The sequence below is a fragment of the Gouania willdenowi genome, chromosome 22 (assembly GCF_900634775.1).
Source record: "Gouania willdenowi chromosome 22, fGouWil2.1, whole genome shotgun sequence".
Classification (NCBI taxonomy): domain Eukaryota; kingdom Metazoa; phylum Chordata; class Actinopteri; order Blenniiformes; family Gobiesocidae; genus Gouania; species Gouania willdenowi.
Genome location: NC_041065.1, coordinates 10,161,706 through 10,186,305, shown reverse-complemented (window position 1 = coordinate 10,186,305; position 24,600 = coordinate 10,161,706). Strand labels below are relative to the sequence as shown.

At 35.7% G+C, this 24,600-nt stretch overlaps 1 protein-coding gene across 5 annotated transcripts in view; it reads right to left on the bottom strand.

Moving 5' to 3' along the window:
- The window catches only part of stxbp5b (syntaxin binding protein 5b (tomosyn)), a 53,106-nt gene extending 42,974 nt beyond the window's left edge, over window positions 1-10,132 (bottom strand). For all 5 annotated transcript variants that reach the window (XM_028437451.1, XM_028437454.1, XM_028437452.1 and 2 more), the window contains exons 1-2: window positions 9,608-10,132; window positions 4,694-4,791 (exon numbers count right to left, since the gene is read on the bottom strand). In XM_028437451.1, coding sequence (XP_028293252.1) covers window positions 4,694-4,791; window positions 9,608-9,760 — 251 coding nt within the window. In that variant the 5' untranslated portion in view covers window positions 9,761-10,132. The remainder of the gene's footprint in view (window positions 1-4,693; window positions 4,792-9,607) is intronic.
- Window positions 10,133-24,600: the final 14,468 nt, after the last annotated feature.

Below are 24,600 nucleotides of genomic sequence, written 5' to 3'. Positions count from 1 at the left end.
ACAGTAAATATGGTAAATGGACTTGATTTATATAGCGCTTTATCCTTACGCTGAAGTAGTCCCAATGCGCTTTAATATCAGCTCATTCACCCATTCACACCAACATCCACACACCAGTGGGACTGGGAGCAACTTAGGGTTCAGTGTCTTGCCCACGGACACTTCGACAGGTTTAGACTGGGATCGAACCCCCAACTTCTTGATCAGAAGACGACCCCTCTACCACAGTCGTTCAGAGCTAAAAGCTGTGTTCCAAATTGCATTACTCGTATGTTTGATGTCAAAATGAGTAAGTGGTGTGTTGAAATTAGATAGCATGGAAAGACTGAGTATGCGAGAAATACTCAGATGTATAATATATCGGGATATTTTTTAATTATGCACAGTGGGCACACTAGTCATACTCAACTCAACTGCCCCATGATGCATTGCGAGCGGAATGTAAAATGGTCCTGGGACTGGCTTCAAGCTAAAAGTCAAACATCCTCTTTTCAAAACAAAAGCATCTCTTCTTGTTTTCCATTAATTTTTGAACACTTGTAAATAGGGCTCTGGTTTTGAAGTTAACCGGAAGTCAAATGTGTTTCCGTGAGTTTTATGGATCAAATGACCACATCTAAATGCTAGATCACTGTTGTAAATAAGCTAAATATGTGTTTAAGGTTGTGCTTTTATACAGTTTGTTTATTTTGTATCTGGGGAAAAGCTCAACCAGGGACACGAGTTGAGAATTAGCACTAGCAATACACTCTAGGCACTGCATCAGTGGCATCTTTTGCTGTAACTATGTCTGACTGCATTGTCCCTGTCAAATAAATAAATAAACAAACAAATAAAATAAACATGTTGATATTCTACTTGATCACTTTCAGAACTTTCAAAGGTGGCGAGTTAACGGAGATATTTAGCCTTGGTGTGCTTCAGGTTTTTGTCGTCGTAGCTTTGTAATGCATCTCGGGAAACTTGGAATTATGCTTCATTGGGACCGCTCATCATCCTAAACATACTTAGAGTATATAGTAGACAGTGTATACTCAAGTATGTAGTGTATAGTAAGGAGTGTACCATTTCGAACACAGCCTCAGTCTCGTTTGGGGCAAAAGAAAAGGTTGTCCAATTAAAGTTATTATCATTTGAATGTCAGGATTTAATAATTAACAATTCCCAAAACAACACCAGTAACATAAAACAAGTTCAGATGAAACATGATGTCTGTGTATAATATAAACCTTGTTTTATGGTTATAAGTGTAGAGAGACATTATTGATATTTCAGGCTTAGTTTCCCGTGTTTTGGGAAAACAAGGAGGAAATGTGTGCCTAGTGGTAGTGGAAGTGTGTGTGGTGACACACTGATTTGGAGACACACCATTGAGCTTGTGTCTACTGAACTGTGGCAGCATTTCCCCAACACCAGGGGCAATGAAGTGGATCGATGCAGCCGCTCTGTTGATAAATGGCCCTCATTGTCTGAATGGCAGTAATCCCATCAGCCCCACCTTGCAGATTAGGACAGCATGGATGTCGCCCATGTTCTCTGGGATTTGTCCTGAGAAAACATCTCTTTAATCTATGGAGGTGGAGAAAAGCATGTCTAATGTAAATCTAAACAAAGCAGATGGACCCCATGAGTGGATAAGCATGGAGGGGGAAACACTAATAGGTCAGCCCTGGAGAGTGAACCACCACATGGAGTGTTTAAAAGTCACAGATCCAGGGGCTGCTTTATTACTGTGACTGAAGAAGCCAAATAAATATAACGTAGGCTTCCAACTTCCTGGGAGGGGGAGGTGGGGGGCTACACTACGCAGCACAGCTTGATTGTGTGTGTGTTGTGCGAGTCCACTAAGTTTACAGCATGTGTGAAGTGGCATCGTGGCACTGGCTGGGGCAGCACAGTTGATGAGGTTGGCTCCTCGGCATATGGCGGAGGAGCTGCACATGCTCATGCTCGGGCAGAGATAGCACTAATGAGCCTGGCTCATCCAGGAGGTGCTGCTGGATGCACTGAAACACATCCAAGCAGCAGCCACCTCAGAGCTCTCCACATCCATCAGCACCGGGAATTTATTTGTTTCTTCTGGGGTGACAACAGAGACAAACGGTCACTTACTGTGCACTGTCTACAGGCTTTGAGGGATGATGAGCAGTTGCTGCTTATAAGATGTGAGAAGAAGAGAAACTAGGAACCTGAAAAGGGATCTCTTGTGTCGAGTTTGTGTACACAGGTTAGGTCTGTGCTATGTGGGGTGAAATGTATTTTTATTCTTTTTTTTCTGGCCCTTTGGAGCTTCCAATTCAGCATGCAGGAGAAAGTGAAAATGACAGAGAAAATTTGAACAGGCCAACCTTTTTCAAAAATTGTGCTATTTTTCACAAAATCTCCCAAAATTATGAATCTTTTTTTTCAATTCAATTTTTTACAAAATTAAAGACACTTAAGTTAAGATCTTGCAGGAACTGATTTCTGTCACTATGATATTGTCTGTATTTTACTTATTTCATATATCATTTACACGTGGAAATGCAAACTAGGGAACAATAATGTTGAAAATGCTCAATCTGTGGCCAACTTCAGATTAAACTGGTCCATATTTGACCCCTGAACTAATTCATGAGTTTGACACACCTGATAAAACTTATAGATGATAAATATGATATTATACGAGTTCCATTTATTTATTTTTCCACTTGAAACTTACTTATTTATCTTGATCATGTAAATGACAGCTTAAAAACAGTTCAAAATAAAATAAAATCAAGAAAAAACAACAAAACATTTTCTTGCGACTTGAAATTCTCACGCATCTCAGTTTACATAAGTAAAAACTAATCTAATCTTACCCCTTTCATTTTTTCCAGACTTTTTACAATTTGAAAACTATAATGTGAATAAACAACGCAATATAATACTCACACAAAAACCATGCAACAATTGTTTTTTGCATTAACCGTACCTCCTTTATAAATATATGCACCATGTGCCGCAACGTCGTTTTTGCTGTAGCTGTTATTTAGTACTTTTGAAGTTATCTTAAGTATCATTTTGGCTTTGTTCTTTGTGTATTTACAGAATCACAACAAACACAAGTGCAGGAGAAACGTGACAATGACATCAGTGGTCTGTTTAAAAAAAAAAAAAAAAAAAAGAGTATATAGAGTTTAAAAATAAAAGCTTCTCCATCCGACTCAGTAGATAATAAGTAATGGTTGTGTTTGAAATTGCATACTAACGTGCTACTAAGTTAAGTTTGACATCAAAATTTGTATGTCGTGCGTTCACATTAGATAGTTTGAAAAGACTGAGTACACGAGAAATGCCTGGATGTGTACTATATCAGCACTGATCCTTCAAGATCATTCCTATCATCATTTTGTGTGTTTGTTGTGTCATTTTGTGTGTTTGTTGTGTGTTTTTGTTGTAATTTTGTGTTTTTTGTTGTAAGTTTGTGTATTTTGTAGCCGTTTGTTCTTTTCATTATTCAGTGTATTTTTCTCTTATTTTGTGGTCATTTTTTTGTGTTGTTGGTATTATTTAAACTAAATTTTATTTAATTTTGTGTATTTTGTGTATTTTGGAGTGATCTTGTGTGTTTCTCTCTCATTTAGTGGGTCATTTTTTGTAGTTTGTTGTTTGTCTGTTATTTTTATTAATCAGTAGATTTTTCTCTCATTTGCTTTTGTTGTGTTGTGAGTTTCTGGTAATATTTAGTATGATTATACTATTTTATCTAAAAATAAACATCTCTCTTTTTCTCTCTCTCTCTCTCTCAAGTACCCCCTGGAGTGTCATCGCGTACCCCCATTTGAGAAACACTGTAGTAGACAGTATATACACAGCCAGTGATTTGCAACTGTTGAGTGCATACTTTTCCTGTTTAAAGTGTAGCTTTTCTATCTTGTGTCACAGGTGTGATTATTTCACACTGAGCTCAGTGGTGCTGGTTTCTGCTGTACTTGGAGATGGTTATGATGAATGCACTTTTTGTGGCTCAATGATGACTGAGCAGCACCGAGAGCCTCTTTAGCAGGTTAGTCATAGCCACACTGCCATCAAGCTCATCAGAAATCAGAATTTTCTACAGTTAATTATCAAGCTTACAATTCATCCTGTGAAACGTTTCATTGAACGAGGGTCGGACACATAAACCTTTTACTTATCTTATGTGGAAGTATGGCTGTGCGATCTGACGATATTAGATGCCCATCAGACATCTGAGCAGCACCTCAGCTAACTTTCTTAAAAGGGACAATGTCCTTAATAAAGTTAAAAAATACTACAGAATTTAATCACACATTTCAGCCCTAATGAATGAAAAAGTCAAAATGATAATATTGTGCTGCTAGTGATTAATAAAAGGGTCTTTGTGGCATTTTTCTCTACTGACTTTGACCCATTATTGTTTTTCTTGTAAAACTATATTGAAAAAAACTAATAAATTGAGTTTATATCGCCTATGTTTGAAAAGTATCCTGACTTAAATGATCTTTTATCCCTTTTTTCCATTTAAGGTGATGATTTTAAGTAGGTGAATTCACTTGAAAATAGTCTAAATAATGTGAATAAAAAATCATGATAAATTCTTGATCGTGATTTTACAAAGAAAAAAATCGTGATATTTTTTTTCCCATATCGCTCACCCCTATGTGGAAGACTTCTTTTATTTTCAGGTGGAGAAAAAGAAAAAGGATACAGCCTCAAAGCTCCAGTCTGAGTCCCAATGGCCAAGATCTTCTGCACGGGGTCAAAAGCCATAGAGGACGGTTGATATGGAAAGCCATGACGCACAGTCTGCAGGAAAAAAGCAGAATTTATATCAGACCTCCAGTCAGCCAATCAATGATCTCCCACACAGCCATGCTGGCATCCATGCACAGACATATCAACATAATATCCTTCAAACGGAATCCTCTGTTGTCAAGGGTGAGTCTCATTACCAGAACAAATTGGATAAAACACAGACATTAGTGGGAATCAAGACTGTGAAAAGGCTTCCTGACATACAGTATGCAGACGGAAACCTGTAGAACAGGAGCCCGCAGGACAGCTGGCCACCAAAATATTAGCTTCATCATCATTAGCAGCATCCATGACTCAATTGTTTTAGGTTGAACTATGCGCACTGCACAGCCACATGAGTTGTTGCATAATGTAACGGGTAAAACACCACAGAACCTCCAACCTACTCCCAGCTGAGGTCTGGTGGTCGGCTTTTTTCCTCAGATGTTCAACACATTCAGACAAGAAGAGTCGACCATCCAGGCCAAAGCTAAAAGCCATAGCCGCTAAAGAGCACATCAATAAATGATCACAGTGGGGGAAATGTGCATTTGGACCCAAGAGGCCATTCATAGTGAATACATGTCAAACACAACTGTTTTTAATACATGTAATTATTATATTTACTTAAATTTGACAATTAGTACCTTAATATCAATGCAATTCATTCTAGTCTGGACTGGAGTCTATAATGAAGGAAAATACTGTGTAGCAGACACAGTCAAATGGTGGCCCCAAAGTAAACACATGATTACATGCGTTACAAAACATACATTACAAAAAATATAGTGAAAGACAAGAAAAACACAGAAAATACTCCAGAAACACATAAAACCACCACAACAATTAACAAAACGACAACAGAAATACACAAAAAAAACTACAAGTAACACAAAATGCAGAAAATGATATTAAAATACACAAAACAACAGCAAGAAAATACTGAAATACACAAAAAATTACAACATTATACAAAAATAAAGAAACAAGAAAAACACAGAAAATACTCCAGAAACACATAAGAAAAATTAACAAAACAACAATAGAAATACACAATAAAACTACAAGTAACACAAAACAACAACAAAAAATACACAAAATGAATCAATAAACATACAAAATGACAGAAAATGAGAAAGTACACAAAAATACAAGGTAAAACACCAAAGAATAACTGCGCAAACCCACAGTACTACAAACAAACAAAACAACAACAGAAATATACAAAAAAAACTTCAAGTAACACAAAAAGACTCAAAAAGCATACAAAATTACAGAAAATTATAACAAAAGTACACAAAAAGACAAGAAAAACACCCCCAAAAAATTACTGTGCAAACCCACAATACTACAAACAAACAAAACAACAAAAATCCAAAAAAATGCAAAATGACAACACAAACATACAATATGACTCCAAAAGAGATGCATTTTACAATAGAAATGCACATAATGAACGAACATACACAGAATGACAGACAAACACATAAAATGACCGTAAAAACACCTCATTGTTTCTTGGGCTAATGCTCAGATTGCTCAATATTATGAATGCTGACATGAATGTACATAATGTGGCCCTTTGATCAAACAAACACATTTTTGTGGCCCCCGCTGTGATAAAAGTTGTCCCCCTCTGCTGTATAGGGAATACACACATGGTGTAGTTCCATTTTCCTCAATGGATCCTTAACTTAGAGGTGAAATCAGGTGGAACAGGACAAATCTGTGAGGATCTACTGTAACTACAGTGCTACTAATGTCTAGTGTTTCCCATCGTGGAAAAACTCTCCAAACAAATTAAAGTTAGAGGAGTTTGGAAACGCAGGAAGACATTTAGAAAGAATTATAATAAACTATAAAGGTTAAATCGATTAGAAGCTGGTAAAAATAACCTGACTTTTAGTAATAGCCGTCTTTTCCTCTGAGTATTTCCTAAAGACTTTTACGTAACTCCACTTCATTCTCGTGTGCACGTCTTCATCTTTTCTCGATGTGTTTGAGAAGGAAAGGCACAGATGTGAGAACAGAAAACAGTATCTCCCCAATTTTAATTAGGAGTGTAAGATATTTGTCTTCCTTTTCCTGATTTCCTGATTTACACAAACAACTTTTTTTATTATCAAAAATACAGGATTTTTTTTGACTTGGTGGGGCATAAAACAGCACAAATGTTATATAAAACAAATAATCATATGTTACCAAATATTCAGGACATGTTTTATGAAAGAGAGGGAAGCTACAACTTCAGTTTTTGTACAACAATGAAAGGTTTCTGTTACCATCTGTGGAGTTAAACTGTGCAGAGAACTGAGATTAAAATAATTCCGTGCATAATTCTGTTTAAAAAGACACACAAAGAAATTATTTTTCAGAGGTATGTTGATAAATAATCAGCACAAGGTGCTCGCTTGTTATTGGGAGTAAAAAGTTGCAAGATATGGTACATTATTTATAAAAAAAACATTTATTGCATGGTTTCTGTGTGAGTATTATATTGCATTGATTGTTTATTCACATTATAGTTTTCAAATTGTTAGTAAAAATTTTACTTTGTTCACGTTTAAGTTAGGAAAGTTTATACTTCTTCCCTCTCCTTTACGTTCATGTAAACTGAGATGCAAAATACTGTGTTGTTATTTCTCGATGTTGATTTTGATTATTTGATTTATTTTAAAATGTTTTTAAGTTGTCATTTACATGATCGTAATAAATAAAGTTTGTGTGTGTATGTGGATATCACAGTTACTTATAACCAGAGGTGAAAGTAACAGATTACAAGTACTCACATTACTGTAATTGAGTTGCTTTTATGCGTACTTGTACTTTGTTTTTTTAAAGTATATTTCTAAATCAGTATTTTTACTTGTTTGTTTTAAAAGAAAGAAAGTGTTACATTTCTACACCCAACCATTCATTTTCAGACCCGCTTGTTCCTGTTTTTCAGGATCGCGACACCCAACCATTACAGAGTAAATTATGATCTTTTGTTTTGAAATGATCAACGGACATTGTGAAATGACGAGAAAAAAAATAAAAAGGAAAAAGAAATGATCAGACAACAACCAAATGCATCACATCATAGCCGACCAATCAGATTAAACGTAATGCACGGTGCCAAAAACAGCATTGAATGAAGGTTATTTTCTCAGTTTTAGAGTTCATAAATTTAGCCATAAATTAAAATGAGTCATACTCATGGCCCGTGGGCCAAATTCGGCCCATTGGACCGTCTACTTCGGCCCGCAGGAGAAAGTAAAAATGACAGAAAAAACATGAATCATTGTGTAAATGAAACTGAACAACATTTGCAGGGGCTCCTCACATTTTTACCAGTGCTTACTGTATATTGCTTGATTGCAGTCATTTTCAATTTTAAACAGTGGAAAAAAAACTCAAAATTCCTGCAAAATCCTTAATTTTTCCTTAAAGTATACCATACTTAACTAAATAAAATCATTCACAAAATCTATGAAATTTTAAGTGAAGAGAAATACACATGTATTGAGAAGAGTTATTTTAACATACTTTTCATTTTATTTTACATTATTTTTATTTTTAAACTAAATCATGCCATCATTTAATTCATTTCATCCGTTATGAATCTATTAAAGTAATTTCATTAGTTGCTACTATATTCATCTTGAGCTTATATATTCTTTTAATCATAGTAGATTTATACACCTTTGTAAAAGCTGTGACTGTTCAAGACTGTTTTATTTGATATTTCAAGTCATTCCACAGATTAACACCTCTTACAGAAATACATCGACTTTTTTTTTTTTAATTTGTTCTAGCTTTTACTTTTTTGAAAATGGCGGTTCCTCTGAGGTTATGCTGACTTTTCCTGTGTTCAAAAAGTTCCTGGATGTGAGGAGGGAGAATATTATTAGGTACATCATTACTAATGTGTTAAGGTTAACAAGATCATGGGTTTTCAAAAAATTTAGTTCTACAAAAATAGGGTTTATTGGTGCATAGAAATCTGCTTTAGTGATCATTCTTATTGCCTTTGTTTAAAGTAAAAAAAATAGGGTGAGTATTGGATTTGTAGTTGTTTCCCCATATTTCCAAGCCATACTGTAGGTAAGGAAGAATGAGGGCGTTATAGATATTTGTTGTCAAGTACAGTCACTTTCAGCTATAGTTTTTGCTATTTTTGTTTTTAATATACTTATATGTGATTTCCATTCAAGTTTTCCATCAATGGTAACTCCCAGAAATGTATTCACGGAAACTCGTTCAATATCTTTATCATTAATTTTTGAAGTTGTATGATCACTGATATTTCTATTTCCAAAAATTATGGATTTTGTTTTACTCAGATTCATTAAAAGTTTGTTTATAGTTCATACATGAGATGTTTACTGTATGCATGGGAACCATGGCAAGATTATTCCCAAAAATAAACAAATAACTTTTACTTTAAGTAGTATTTAATTGAGCTACTTGAGTATTTTATGTATGACTTGTACTTGTATTTGAGTACAATTTCAATCATGTAACAGTACTACTACTTCAGTACTAAATATCAGTACTCTTTATACACCTCTGCTTATTACAGTATTAGGGTTATTAATGTGATCATGTGATTATGAGCTGATTAGGAGTCTCGAGGATAGAGATTTAGTGCAGAGTAACCAGTGCATGTTGTATGTGAATGATATTAATCAGACATAGATGTATATGTGTGTAGATCTGCTGTGTTTTGGCTGCACTGAGCGCGTGTGCGTGCGTGCGTGCGTGCGTGCGTGTGATGGAGTCACGCTGCTGTCATCTGACTGTCAGAGCACATGCAACCCCCGCTGTTAGTGGACACAACACCCACCTTGCACAGCAGAAAATGCTCCGTCTGGAGCGTCTCCTGGACCACGTCGTTCTCCCGGGGAGTACCCGGCTGGGCAGACGCGGAGAACGGCGAGGAGGAGGAGGACGCCGCCGTCAAGCCGTCCAGCACCTTCCTAATGTTGAACTTCTTCATTTTCCTCCGGTACAGACGCGACGGTGAAGAGACAGATGAACCGAGCTCCCATAAATTGGATAGAGAGGGAAGGGAAGGGGAGGGGAGGGGAGGGGAGGGGGGGTAGCTGCTAGCCTTTTTAGCCTCAAATAACGCACACTTAATATCTTTCTGTGGACATCTCACATGTTAGGGAGGGTGTTTCCGACGCACACTCCACAAGCCCTGGCTTCACTAACATTGAATCGACGAGTCCTCTCTGAAATCACAAGTAATCCGTCATTTATGCGTCCAGCGTTGACGTTATTCGGTCGGTATCAATCGTTTCCGTGAGCTGTGTCCCCAGCCAGGGCTCAGCGGGTAGCTCTGGCTACGGAAACGCAGTCAACTGCAGCACGGACTGCGGCTGCGCACTGCACGTACCCGGATGCACGCGAGCGTTTTGAATCTGTTGGTTTCCATGTTAACTCGTGACCGCCCTCCCTCTGCGTCGATGGTGGGCGCCTCTGGAAAAAGCTTTATTGTCATTACACAAGTATAATGAGATTTGAGTAGCAACTCCCCGCAATACCGAATAAATAAATAAACAGTATATAAAATAATCAATTACAATATAAAAATAAATACTGATTGGAATTGAATGAAAGTTACATATTGCACTGGTATGAGTTGGTAGTCGCATTTGTGTCAAAAAAAGACGCAAACAAAAAATCGTGAATTGCAAACAAAAATAACACTTTGCTAAGAAAAAAAAAAAAAAAAAAAACATATTACTTATAATGTTTCCACTTCCTGCCTGTTTGCTTGTGTTTCTTTCACAGATGAGCAACAAAACTGTGATTGTTTGATCCGAGGGCCATTATCAACATTCATGTCAGCCTTTAGAATAATGAGCATTATTACAGGAAAGGGTTTTGTGTGTTTTTGTAGTTGTTTTGTGTATTTCTCTGTACTGTACGTTTTTTTTTTTTTAGTTTGTTTATTCATATTGTATTTATGTGTGCTATTAGATGTAAGGTTTTCTCTTCCCTCTTCCTGGATCTTGTAATTAAACAGCTCCGAGGACAGATGACGAGATTAGTACTATTACAAAATTGCAGAAAATGACAACAAAAGTACACAAAAACACATAAATAAATGACTGCGCCAACCCACACTACTACAAACTAATAAAACGACAACAGAAATACACACAAAAACTCCAAGTAACACAAAACACCAACAAAAATACACAAAATGACTCAAAAAACCTACACAATTACAGAAAATGACAAAAGTACACAAAGAGACAAGAAAAACACAAAAAATGATGTGCAAACCCACAGTACTACAAACAAACAAAACACACAAAAATACACACAAAAATATATATTTCTAATAAATTGAAATGGTTTATTGCCAATTCAGTGTTTGATTAGGGCTTTTTTTTTTTTTTTACAATTTAGTTATATATATATATATATATATATATATATATATATATATATATAGTATATAAAGATTACTGTAATGTCAACATATTGTAAAATGTAATGATATATCATCACATTTTACAATATGTTGACATTACTATGATAGAAAAACCAACCAAATAGACAGAAAAACATTCCTACCTTGTATATAGTTGATATCGCTTGCTATAAAAAGTGGTTTAATGGTAAATGGACTTGTTTTATATAGCGTTTTATCTCTACACTGAAGTCTTCCCAAAGTGCTTTACATTATCAACTCATTCACACACCAATGGGACTGAGCTGCCATGCAAGGCGCTGGTCGACTCAGTGTCGGTTCAGTGTCTTGCCCAAGGACAATTCGACACATAGACAGATATAGACTGGGATCAAAACCCCCAACCTCTACAATCAGAAGACGACCCCTCTACCACCTGATCCACGGTCTGTTAATGTCAGACCTGCTGTGTGTCCAGCTAATTATTCAGTCATCCAAACCAACTAAGGCCACTCAACACTCATGTGGGCATAACATGCATAACAGATGAATGGTCAGATAATGAGAAGAGTCAAACATACCACGACAACCACCTGAGGTCTTCCTTGAGCACCTGAGGTCCAAACATGATAAGAGCATGTTGCTGCAAATACTCTGGTTTACAACATACAATACACTGCTCTGTTATTAGCAGTTGATCTTTTCTATAAACTTGGAAGAAAATTACTTTACATGAAAATGGAATATGTAATAATTGGTTATAAAATAGTTGGTGGCTCTGTCTATTATTTAATTGAATTGTTTGTCATCACAAATTCCATTTTTATTATTTTGCTGCATTTTGACTTAGATTTGAGTTTTTTTGTTTTCCCTTCGTGTTTTGGTATTTCTGCTAAGCTTTTGCACTGACTATTACACTGAATTGTATTGTTGTTATTATTCCCACCAGTTACTAAAGATTAGATGGTCCTGTGTTAATTTAAAATATAGCTACAATATTGTGGCTAAAGTGCAGACTTTGTAACTGTTTTGTCAGACAATGAATCCCTCCTTGCTGTGTGTGGTAAAAAAAAAAAAAGAAAATAACTAAACAAAATTCAGTATTCTTTTCTTCTAAATCACATATGTCAAAGTCAAGGCCCGGGGGCCAAATCCGGCCCTTTAAAACATCCAAATCGGCCCGCAGGGGAAAGTAAAAATGGCTGAGAAAACAGTGTAAATGACCAAATAATGTAGGTGTGGATTTATCAATAGGGTTGCAAAGGGGAGTAAAATATCTGACAAATTTCTACAGAAACTTAAGCTCAGGAATTTTGGCAACTTTCATGGGAATTATTCCTTGAAATTAAGCAGAAATTGTGAATAATTTTTATTCACTATATCATATTCAAACATAACTATTGGCTTCAATGCAAAATAATACACTTAAAAAATAAAACATTTCAACAGATTTATTTGGACGTAGAATTTTACAATTATTCAATTTTTTAACTCCACAATATTTGCAAGGATTTGTAGTTTTCCCATGCTTGGAGAACACGATGGAAGTCATTGTTAATCTCAAATTCCTTAAAGAAACTGAATTTTTCCAAAATCTTGCTCAATCCTCAAATTATTTGACAAGATTTCCCCATATTAAATAAATACAGTATAGTCACGACCTGTCACCTATTGCTTGGATATTGTTGGTGCCTTATATACTACAAACCTTTATATCATTTATACATGGAATTGCAAAGTAGCACTAATGATCAAATTGTTTGATTCCCCATCTCTGCGGCCCAGTTAAGATCAAACTTATCCATATTTGGCCCCCGAACTAAAATGAGTTTGACACGTGTTCTAAATAAATTGCAAAAGCTCTTAAATTGACATTTTTGTTTCAAGCTTTATTTAAAAAAAAGTAATTAATAAACGTTGTAAATGTTAATAGAAATTTAAACAATTGATACAAAGCTTGAAGGAATTCCAATACATTTATGATTTTATTTAAATTGTATTCAAACTTTATGAATCAAACAAAAAGGGAGATCAACATAACACTTCATTGTTATGTTATGTTATGTTATGTTATGTTATGTTATGTTATGTTATGTTATGTTCAGGCACACACAGTAAATGTGTTCTTTGCATTTAACCATGTATCCCCTGAGGAGCAGTTAGAGGATTAGGGGTCTTGCTCATGGGCACACAATGATGGCACACACACAGCAGATCTAAACCTGTGACCCTCCAGTGATCATTCCACTTTTTTAACCATACATACCCTACGCAAATATATCAAACTAACTCTATGATTTAGTTGTGTCAATGACTTTAAATGGGTGTAATATAATCTGTCATTTAGAAAGAAAATTAAAGATGGAAATTGATTTTAAACTCAATTTTTATGAATGAAAAAATTCTGATCAAGCATAGAATTGTATTATAGCCTCACTGATCTGAATGAATAGTGTTCATGATTTTAAACTAGGAAAAGTAAAACAAAAACAAAATCACTGTTCACAGTTTTTCTGTAGATTTTTGGTGAAATTTGTGCGAGGTGTGGCTTTCGTTAATTTGCCAAAAAGAAAAAAGGAATTCTGTATAACAGCTTATAAATGCAGAGGTTTATAAAGTAGTTGAAATCAAATCAACTATGTAAAAATATAATTAGCATAAATAAAAATGACATTGGTAAAAGTTAGACACCCATAGGAAAATTGCAATAAAGTTCAGATAAATGTATTAATTTTAAATGTATCGTATGAAAGACATACTAAAGTAAAGTAGATCACAAAGTACAGTGTATTTTAAGGAAATATTACAAAAATAGAAAATGTATCTTTTAGTTTATATTTAGTGGAATAACAATAATTATATGGTAACCTTGGCATACTCTACTCAACATATACTTAAATATACCTTATAATAATACAGTGATACTTAACTAACATTGCTGTCAAAAAATGAGCCATACACTCTAGGAAATAAATTAAACTTATTTAGCAATGAATGAAAATATGAAGTAGTTTATAGCTGATTTAATGCAGAATATCACAGCAGAGTAGCAGAAAATGAGGATAAATCACACTTTTTTTTGTTTTTGTTTGTTTGTTTCTTTTATCCCTCCTCAACTGTACTGAGCAATGTTCAGTGGGAATCTAAGCTTGGGATCATGCATACGGAGGAGCATCCCTGCAAAGTTAAACTTGCTTTTCACTGCTCTTTTCCACAGCCCTGGGACCTGATACAGGCCGTTGGATACAGGTATGAGGGTGTCACCCTGAATGACTTCCATCATGTCTTTGTAAAAAACCTGTGTCATCATAGTGTTGGTGCTCGGTGCAAATCCTAAAGTGTATTTTATGCCTCTTCTTCACAGGGCCCCAGAGATGACTCTTGGCCGTCCTTACAGTGAGGCCGTTGACCCTTATCATTGTCATTTTGTTTCCCTCAGACACTAGTAGAATGCACAGCAGTGGACAAAAATAAAGCTCAAAGAGTTGCCCAATTATCGGTGTTATTTCACATTGATGGATGACCTGCTCTATGTAAGTCTTCTTTACAACATATGAGTTCAAATCCTCAGAGATCTAATCTTTACAATCAAACTTACTTTAGTTATTTAGTTCCTTTGAAAAGCTGAATTTATTCACAGTTTCTCCTTTGTAAACACTTACCCTATGTTATGAGCCAGAATCAAGAAAAGGGAGACTATAGTGAATAACTGCACTGCAGAAGGAATCATGCAGTTGGAGATCAACTTGTTGTTAGATTGACTTTTGTATTAATTGATTTAAAAATTTTCAGTTCATAATCTGCTTTTTTCCCCCTCACCTCCCCTCATGTTATTTTTCCCATTCTTCATCTAAATACGGGGCGCCTCCAATGCCCTTGGCGACCACAGTTCTCCTGTTCTTGTCTCCCATGTTATTTGTGACTGTTCTTCCGTGTTCTCTATAGACGGGATGACACTGAAATTTTCTGTAAAGCACTTTGTGGTTTTTACCTGTGAAAAGCGCTCTATCAATAAAGATTACTTACTTACTTACTTTAGTCTTCCAAGGCGCAGACCTGTATCAGCATCAGTTCATTGGATGTGTCAGCCAAATTGCCTCCTTCGAAGGGTGTCTGCATGTGATGATGATCTTGATGATCCATATGTTTCCCAAGATTGTAAAAAAAAGAACTCCAGCTGGAGGTACATGTTTCCAAAGATGTGGAAACAGAACTCCGGCGTTTTCCATCCCATTTTCAAAATGGGGATATTGAGGAGGTGCATCTCAAATTCTCTTCTTCAACTGACCAGATTTGGTCTCCACCAGATGCATCTCTTCACAGCTGTGAATTCAGGTGTAAAGAATATACTCAAGTAGAATAACTGTTACTTGATTGAAATTGTACTCAAGTACAACTACAAGTAAGTAATACATAAAATACTCAAGTACAAGTAAAAAGTATCTGAAGTAAATAGTACTCAAAGTAAAAGTTACTTTGAGTTACTTTGAGTACCATGTTTATTTTTGGTAATAAATCTCGTCACGGCTCCATTGCATACTGTAAACACCTCATGTATAAACTTAAAAAGAAAGAGACCAAATCTTGCACAATTGGAACAAAGGCATCTGTATAAAATAAAAGGTTTGTCAAAATGTACTATTCTTTTTAAAAATAAAACAACACCAATGAATTTAATTCAAAATGACAAACTTCCTATGCTCCAAGTATAGCTACATTTATATACTCTAAATGCTATCTCAATGTTATTTTGGCGCGGTGCATTCATTACCTTTAATCTGGTTGGTCAGCTATGATGTGATGCATTTGATTATTGTCTGATCATTTCATTTTTTTGTAGTTTCACAATGTCCGTTGATCATGTTAAAACAAAACACAATAATTTATTCAGTAACGGTTGGGTGTAGAAATGTAACAAATTACTTCACTTCTTTCAAAACCTAATATTACTGATATAAAAATATACTCAAAAAAGTAGAAGTACCCATAAAAGGAACTGAATTACAGAAACATGAATACTTGTAATCCATTACTTTCACCTCTGCTCTCCTTCCAATGAACCTATGTTGGAAGTCATCTCCATCCAACTCCTCTAGAGTTTCTGGCGGATTAATGAAAAGAGTTTGAAAGTTCTTTTCCAAACTTCGGATGACATTTTCATGCTGCTTGTCTTCCACTGTGAAGGAGCCCTTTCTTGTTATATGTGGCCAGGTCACATTGAGCGACGAGGCAGACGCAAGTAATGATTTTTTCTGTGGGTTTGATTCCTCGACAGTGCTTATGGAACACAAAATAAGGACTGCATTAACCTTAATGGCAAGGCAAGGCAAATTTATTTGTATAGCGCATTTCATACACAAAGCAACTCAATGTGTTTTACATGATAAAACATTCAACAGCTTAAAATCAATACAAACATTTAAAATCATCAGTAGAATCAATTAAAATCATCAACAAATACATGACATCAACAACATGACCAAAAATCTCCCTCTCAATCATATACAGTAGAGAAAAAAAGTGCCTTTAACTTTGATTTAACAATGTTAAAGACATGGAGATACTGTAGGTGCAACCCAAGTAGTACAGGTCTAGAATGGCTGTTATTCACCTCAGACAAAGGTATGTACACAGTAAAATATAATTACATACCCAAAAATAGACTCCTAAAGAAAATAAACAGAGGGTTCCTGGTAATACAGGTCTCCAACCACAAGATGTCCATAAAACCTCAAACTTCAGTCCCGGCTTGGATTCATTCATGGAAAGAACCATTGCAAACTTTTACAGAAATGACATGGTAAAAATGAAGAAATCAAATTGTTTCAAATTAAATACTTTTTTTGTCCACAAAATAGGCCTACTAATTAATAATATCAATATGGTTCCCGGTAGTTAGCTACAGAGTGGCTAGTTGCTGAAGCAACAGCAGATGTTGTCAACGAGAACCAGCGTGATGAACTGCCCTCGTCGATACAGAGACGCTTATATTTATCTTGTACAAATGTTAAAATTGTTAATATGTGGGTTTGTGGTCAGCTTTATGTGTGCATTTTATCCGCCCATGAAGATAAAATGTTAACTCTTACACCAGTGGTTCCCAAACTTTTCACTTTCCCGTACCCCTTCAGACATTTAACCTAAAGCCATGTACCCCCTACTCCTGCACACTTAAAAAACATAATAATGTAATGCAATGAGGTTTTTCAACCTTGGGGTCGTGACCCAATGTGGGGTCACCTGGAATTCAAATTAGGTCCCCTGAAATGTTTAATAATTTAGATGAATAAAAACACTGAAGTGAACACACACACACAAAAAACAATCTTAAACAACTGTATTCTATACTTTCACTTTCTCACATATAAATCTAGTTAAATTCAAATGCAGCATGAAAATGTCTGAGCTGGCGCATCTTGTCACTTTGTGCGCTAAATCAATCCTGGCAACAACAAACATTATCAAAGCTAATTTTAGAGGTCTTTGGAGACGCCAAAAATGTGATATTAAAATGGATCACGACCCCAAAAAAGTTTGGAACTACTGCTGTAATGTCACATACAGTGTAGCCCTACAGTAAAATGCATCAATGAATTGTACCGTATCTTGTTGAGGAATAATATATAATAATAAAAAATAATAATAATTTGCAACCATGCATCGACCATGCATGTCAATTTATATTCTAGTTTCCAATTTCAATTGTTTATTCATGTAACCCCTTTGACAATTTGCGTACCCCTAGGGGTACCCATACCCCACTTTGGGAACCTAGGTCTTACACCTTCAGGCCTGGCCCTGCAACATCATCTCACTGCTCTTGCAAGACTCACTACCCACAAAACTTAAATGACGGTGTAACCTACGCACGAAGAAGTAGTTCTTCCTTACAGTGAAAGAACATGGAGCTCAACCTTATGTGCACTATTACTTCTTTAACATAAATTATATTCTACATAGCCCCTAGTTCACCCAGCTACATATATTTGTAAATAAATGAATGTGAATAAATAAATACATCCTTTTTTTTTCCAGATAAACATTTATGACTTTCATTTTGTTAATGTCTCTCGTTTCGGCCCTTTTTATCATACATTGTTTCAAAACTTTTCCATGGAAGTCCCTGACGTTGTAATGAGCTGAATCTTCTGCAGAGATGCTGAACGTCCTGGATGAAAATGAAAAATGTTGATCTTTATATATTGTATTTAAAGATTAATTTAAATATATTATTGTGTCAGATATAAACACTCTTTCTTTAGAACTCTCCATTATATTTTCTTATGGAAAAGCAGATGTCCAAATTTTATATGCTCACAAATATCTCATAAAAATCTATCAAGGAGTTAAAAAAAGCACAGACTTGAAAATCAGCTCTGAGTACTGTTGCTTTTTTTTTTTTTTCAATAGAAACCCAAAATATTCCTAGAAACATCAATGCCTACCAGCTTCATGTTAGGTGATAATGCACTGGTTTCTGAATGGAGATCACAGCAAGAGTAATAAAAAAAAAAAGTTGTGACAGCAGTAAAATCAGGATTATTTTTTAGAACATCTGTAATTGTGACATCGATAATTCTGAGACTGTTCAACATGACTTTGCACATGTAGGTTTTGAGCACTAGATGGCGCAGATTACCAAAACATTCACTGAGTTTACAGTTGGAACAGTACTTTGTTATATATTTCAGACCTCACAGTTCAGCACTATGGACAGCGACTTTTAAACCCATCAAACATCACATGTTGAGTCTATTCAAATATTTACATTCATTTGCATTTTCACTGTTGGTTTTATTCATTCAACATACATTATTCTCATCTCGAGGTGCATTTTGGGAATCATTCTATGTCAGCAGTGCATGGACGGTAAATACTTTATTACAACAGTTCTTTATAAAATGAGTCACTGGAAAGTCAAATATGGCAGGAGGAAAGCACAGCTAGGATCTGTACACAACTTTACTCTTAATCAAGCCATTCACAGGTTTGACTCGAGTGAAATGTACATGCCATCATTAATTTATAAAAAAAAAAGCAAACCATAGGGCTGAGAACATGGGGCAATATCAATAATGCAATAGTAATGGGATCTGCTGTAGTGAAATGTTTGGTGTCATTTCTATAAACAAGCAGTGAAGAAGCAGAGCTTTTATGTCTAATGTGAAGAAGTATCAGGGTCACCGTTTAAGTTTGACTTCTGAATTGAGGTCTCCAGTATCTGGGACGTTCATAATTAGCTGTTGTGTGTTACTTTTTGATTATTCTCCTTTGCCACGTTAATTTTCACGTGATCATTTCCCTAACTGACTTGAAAACTTGGATAAGTATCCGATAATTAAAATAATCAAATAACTCTAAATTGTTTCAATTTTACAGAGGAATTGGGTTTTCTGGTTCACAGGTGAGTAGCATTCAAAGACACTTCTGTTTTACTTCCTTTTAGTATTATTTGAGGGACAGTTTGTCTTACATAATGGTTGACAAGTTGAACCCAGTATGAGAGTCTCTGCAGAATTGTTTATGTTTGTACTTTTGGTTTGATGAGTGTTTAATCAGAGGATGAAGAAAGTGTTGTCTTAGTTGATCTACAGTATGCTTTTTTGTTTTTGTTTTTTTTCCCCCCAACTTTAATGTTCTTATAAATTTTACCTGTTGAATGTTTTCTGTTGCACTTTTTGATCATGTAAAGCACATTGAGTTGCCTTGTGTATGAAATGCGCTATACAAATAAATTTGCCTCGTCTTGCCTTGTCTTGCCTTGTCTTGCCTTGTCTTGCCTTGCCTTGCCTTGCCTTGCCTTCTCTTGTCTTGCCTTGTCTTGCCTTGTCTTGCCTTGTCTTGCCTTGCCTTGCCTTCTCTTGTCTTGTCTTGTCTTGCCTTGTCTTGCCTTTTCTTGCCTTGCCTTGCCTTGCCTTGTCTTGCCTTGCCTTGCCTTGCCTTGCCTTGCCTTGTCTTGCCTTGTCTTGCCTTGCCTTGCCTTGCCTTCTCTTGCCTTGCCTTCTCTTGTCTTGCCTTGTCTTGCCTTGCCTTGCCTTGCCTTGCCTTCTCTTGTCTTGTCTTGCCTTGTCTTGCCTTTTCTTGCCTTGCCTTGCCTTGCCTTCTCTTGCCTAATTCATTTTATTAAAGACCTTGGAAGGCCATTAAAATGTGTCCAAACATTTGGTTAAGCGTAGTCTCAGAGCGTAGGTAACTCTTTGAGCTTTCTGTTGGTACAGCATCATCTGGTTGACTGTGTTAAGGTGATCGCCTCATCAATGTTTATGTTTTCCTGTCAAAGAGACATGAAATAGGATTCACACTCTGAGTTAAGTGGTAAGCTATGTAGCTGCTGCAGTGTTAAAATTCACATCTGCAGTAGGACACAATCTCATGCAAGTGTAATGTTGTACTTCAACATTTCTTAGAAGCTTCACAGCCATAATGAATCAATAAATGATTGAATAAGGCAGTGGTGGCATAATCATAAGGAAACAGGTTTATAATTAGAGGGTCACTGATTCCAACCCACGCCATCACTGTGGGATGTTGAGCAAGTCATTTAACCCCAACAACTTGTGTTGTACTGTACGTAACTTTGGATTAAAGCGTCTACTAAATCAAATTTGTAATCTTGTTTCAAGATTTAGCAAAAACTAGCCAAAAAAACAATGAGAAGGATTATTATATAGTTTCCTATGCTGACACACAACAGGAAGCTCTTTGCTTCACAAAAGTCATTACGAGTGGAAACCAGGTCTTCATCCTTCACTGTCAGGTCACATTTGTTACCCAGCAGATAAGCAGGGACTGAAACTCTACTATTGCGAGTGAGCGTCCTCTCGCACTCAGCAGCAGCTTCTGAGATACTTTGATCTGTGATGTCACACATTACCAATGCTCCATTTGAATTCTTTAAGCGTGGAATTATTGATGGCAGAAATCTCAGCCTGCCTTGAAGGAAAACAAAATGCATTTGTGTATTTTCCACTATTTTTATGGTGCGCTAATAGTAACGTTGCACATGGTAAAATAAACAGCAACTTTTTTTGCAACATTTAGCACAAACCGTAAGTGAATTAAAAAAAAAATACCTCTGATCAGATTTACAGCAATATTTGTGAAATTTGCCAGAAGAAACCTTTGTATTGTTTTGTATTATGCTTTCCATAATGCTATGCAGTATGAAGTCAGTGTAGTGACTTTAGTGTAAAACTTTACAGCACATTTAAAAAAATAAATAATTTTTTTTTTAAAATAAAGTGTAATAATGTGAAATGTAATGAAATGTTTGTGTAGGTTATGAAAATTTGCTAGGGCAACAGAGCAACAACTATAAGCAATGAAAAAAGTAGGACTTATTTTTAAGTATTGTATATGCGTGATGCTGCATCAATAAACACTCTTTAGAATAAACAATAATAATAATAATATATTAATACATAATGAGTGTATCAATTTTTAACCTATTTGTCTTGGTGTGAGCTTTAATAGAATGCAGTAAGAAACCATGTTGTTTCACAATAACAATAATTCATTCCATGTTTTGAGACTTTTGATTTCACTCCTCCTCTCTGTGCTTGGTGTATCAACATTTTAAAGATAAAAAACAGGCTTATAGATATCATAATATTTATTGCCAAAAAGCATTGTTACAACAAAGACATGACCAACCAAATACACAGTTAAGTTCTTTCAGTGCATAGTTTATACACACATACAAAACCTGAATCACCAAACCCCTCAGATAAAAAGAAATGTTGACACAAACCCTGTGGTCATACAGTTAAAAACCTATAATAAGGGAGACCCTTCATAAAGTATATATATAAGTGTGTATACATATATATTCAATATTTAACTTTAAAAGCATATCATATTTGTAAATAATATTTGAATTATATTATATAAATACAAATATATTTGCCATTGAGCACCTATTAATTACTCAGAGACAAACTTTTGTTGAATTGCTGCCTGATTTACATCCCATTAGGTTGTTGCAATAACCCCAATAATGAAAATCTACTTAGCTGTGAGTGATTATAGCTATTTTGTGTGTATAGATATTTAACAAATACCACAATGTGATCAACAACTCACACGTTACTAAATATGTACACCATAAATTGTACTTGGCACTGTAATACATGTCAATTAATTAGTTTTGAGGGATAAATTAGTGGGTCATTACAAAAACAATTCCATACAAGATATTTGTATAATTTAAAGGTATAGATAGATTTGCGTGACACATCCGAGACATTTGACCTAGTAACTCGCCCCGCCATTTTGAGGGGTGCCAACAACTACATAGTTACTACTACTGAGGGCGACACACGAGCTCTCACATTTCTCTACCTTTTGAGCCCCCGTAGAATGTTTATCATGCCTAAAAGGTGTGCTGCTTTTGGATGCAACAACCACTCGCGGCAGGGCGAGAAGGTATCGTTTTTCCTGTTCCCAACAGAGTCGGAAAAACAATCAAAATAGGCACAAGCTTTGAGTAGAGTCAACACCGACGGAACTCGATTTGAAATGACTTCAATATGCGTCAGTGGTAGTGAATGAGTTAAAAATAGCCATGACTTTAAAAGTTTTAGTCTTACTTAAAAAAAAATGTATGCCCCAAGACTTTTGTACGTTCGCAGGTACTCGTAACTAGCCGGCCACTCCAGATCAGGCCCCCCAGTTGGGTTGTCTTTCCACGAACCTTGAGGAATTTGGTAGGACAACACTCCAAACCGAGCAAGGACAGCTTGTTTTCATACTTCAGTCTTTCTGGGGGATCTAATCCCAGTCTATATCCGTAAGACATGGAGTTTTCTTCACCAGAGTCGAGTATGTTACTAGCTCATTTTTTGGCACCTTTCAAAATGGGGTGGCGAGTTACTAGGCCAAGTGTCCCGGATGATGACATCACTGCAAACGGTTCTATAGAAGAGGATTTTCCCAAAGTTAGAAAAGAAACGCCCTCTCCTCTTTTTGAAAAAATGCACATGCGCAACACTCTACCTGCTCCCAAGAGGGACCGCCTATTAAACGAGTGCGAGAGAGCGTCAAATCTGAATCAAAAACATACCACTATGATCCTCTTCTCAGTTCGTTTCCAGTTAGTGATTTGCCCTCTTTTAAACCCTTGAAATTGCGCGTACGAACGAGCACGTCCAATGACCTTACGTCAGAATGATTGACAATTAGTAGGACCAATAGTCTTGATGATCCACCTGGAATTTAGAGCCAAAATAATATCCTCCACAATACCTTTAAAATGGTAAAAGAGACACACGTATAAAATAAAGTTTTGCATGGATACATGGCACTTGTGCATTGCTACATTCATGAACCGGCTTGTCCATTGGACTGCCAGTGTTCTTATTTTTTTTAAAACAAAACAATGTTTGATCAAGTAATGTCCTGTTAAAGAAAAAGTTTTAATAATCTTCTTAATCTACATGATGATAAATGAAGATATTGATGAACATCCATCCATCCATCAATCCATTTTCAGACCCGTTTTGTCCTATTTCAGGGTCGTGAAGTTCTGCCGGTGCATATCTCCGACTCACGCTAGGCGTTAGGCGGGGGTACACCCTGGACAGGACGCCAGTATTGATGAACACTATCTCTAATGTCTCACAATACAACTACAAAAAGCAAATGTCAAAGAAAATTTAAGGTATAGCTTTCCCTATCTTTTTTCAGCAAGTTAATCGAGCAGAATAGCTGATTTTATTGCAAATATATCTTTTATGGCAAAGAGTGATCATGTGCACGAAACTTTGGAATTTTTGTTGTACTGTTAAACACTTAAATGTAGAAAAAAAAATGTGTTGCCATCTAAAAGATTCAACAGTTTCATCAATTTAATATGAAACTGGTTGTTTAAAGCACATATTTAAAACATTGTTGTTGCTAAGTGACAGAATACAGAAAGCCAAAAATAAACGTATAATGTTGGAGTGAAATTCTATATTTACTGGTTACACCTATACATGGCACTAATTTAAAACTGTTCATATACTGTAGATCAGAGAAATTCAAATCTTAAATTATAAATGCACTATAATCTCAAAAGACTAAAAGTCTTACACAACAACAGATGACATGAATATTTCCACGTATACATCTCTTAGCAGCAAAATATTGTAGAAATGACCAAGACATTGAGTGAAAAGCAAGGGAACTTCTTCATAATTATCATAGCACATCATACGCAGAGTTTGCGTGGGCAGGGTGCGCATTGCCCTCCTAGTGGTCCATAGGTTTTAATACAGTTTTCCCAAATTAAATTAAAAAAATACAATTGTTAATATAATGCACATAATTATTATTATTATACAAGTATTTAGGTGCTACAAAACAGTGTGTATTACTGTTAGTTTCATGTCACAGATGTTAGTACTACCACAGGTGTGTAGTATAAGTTTTCA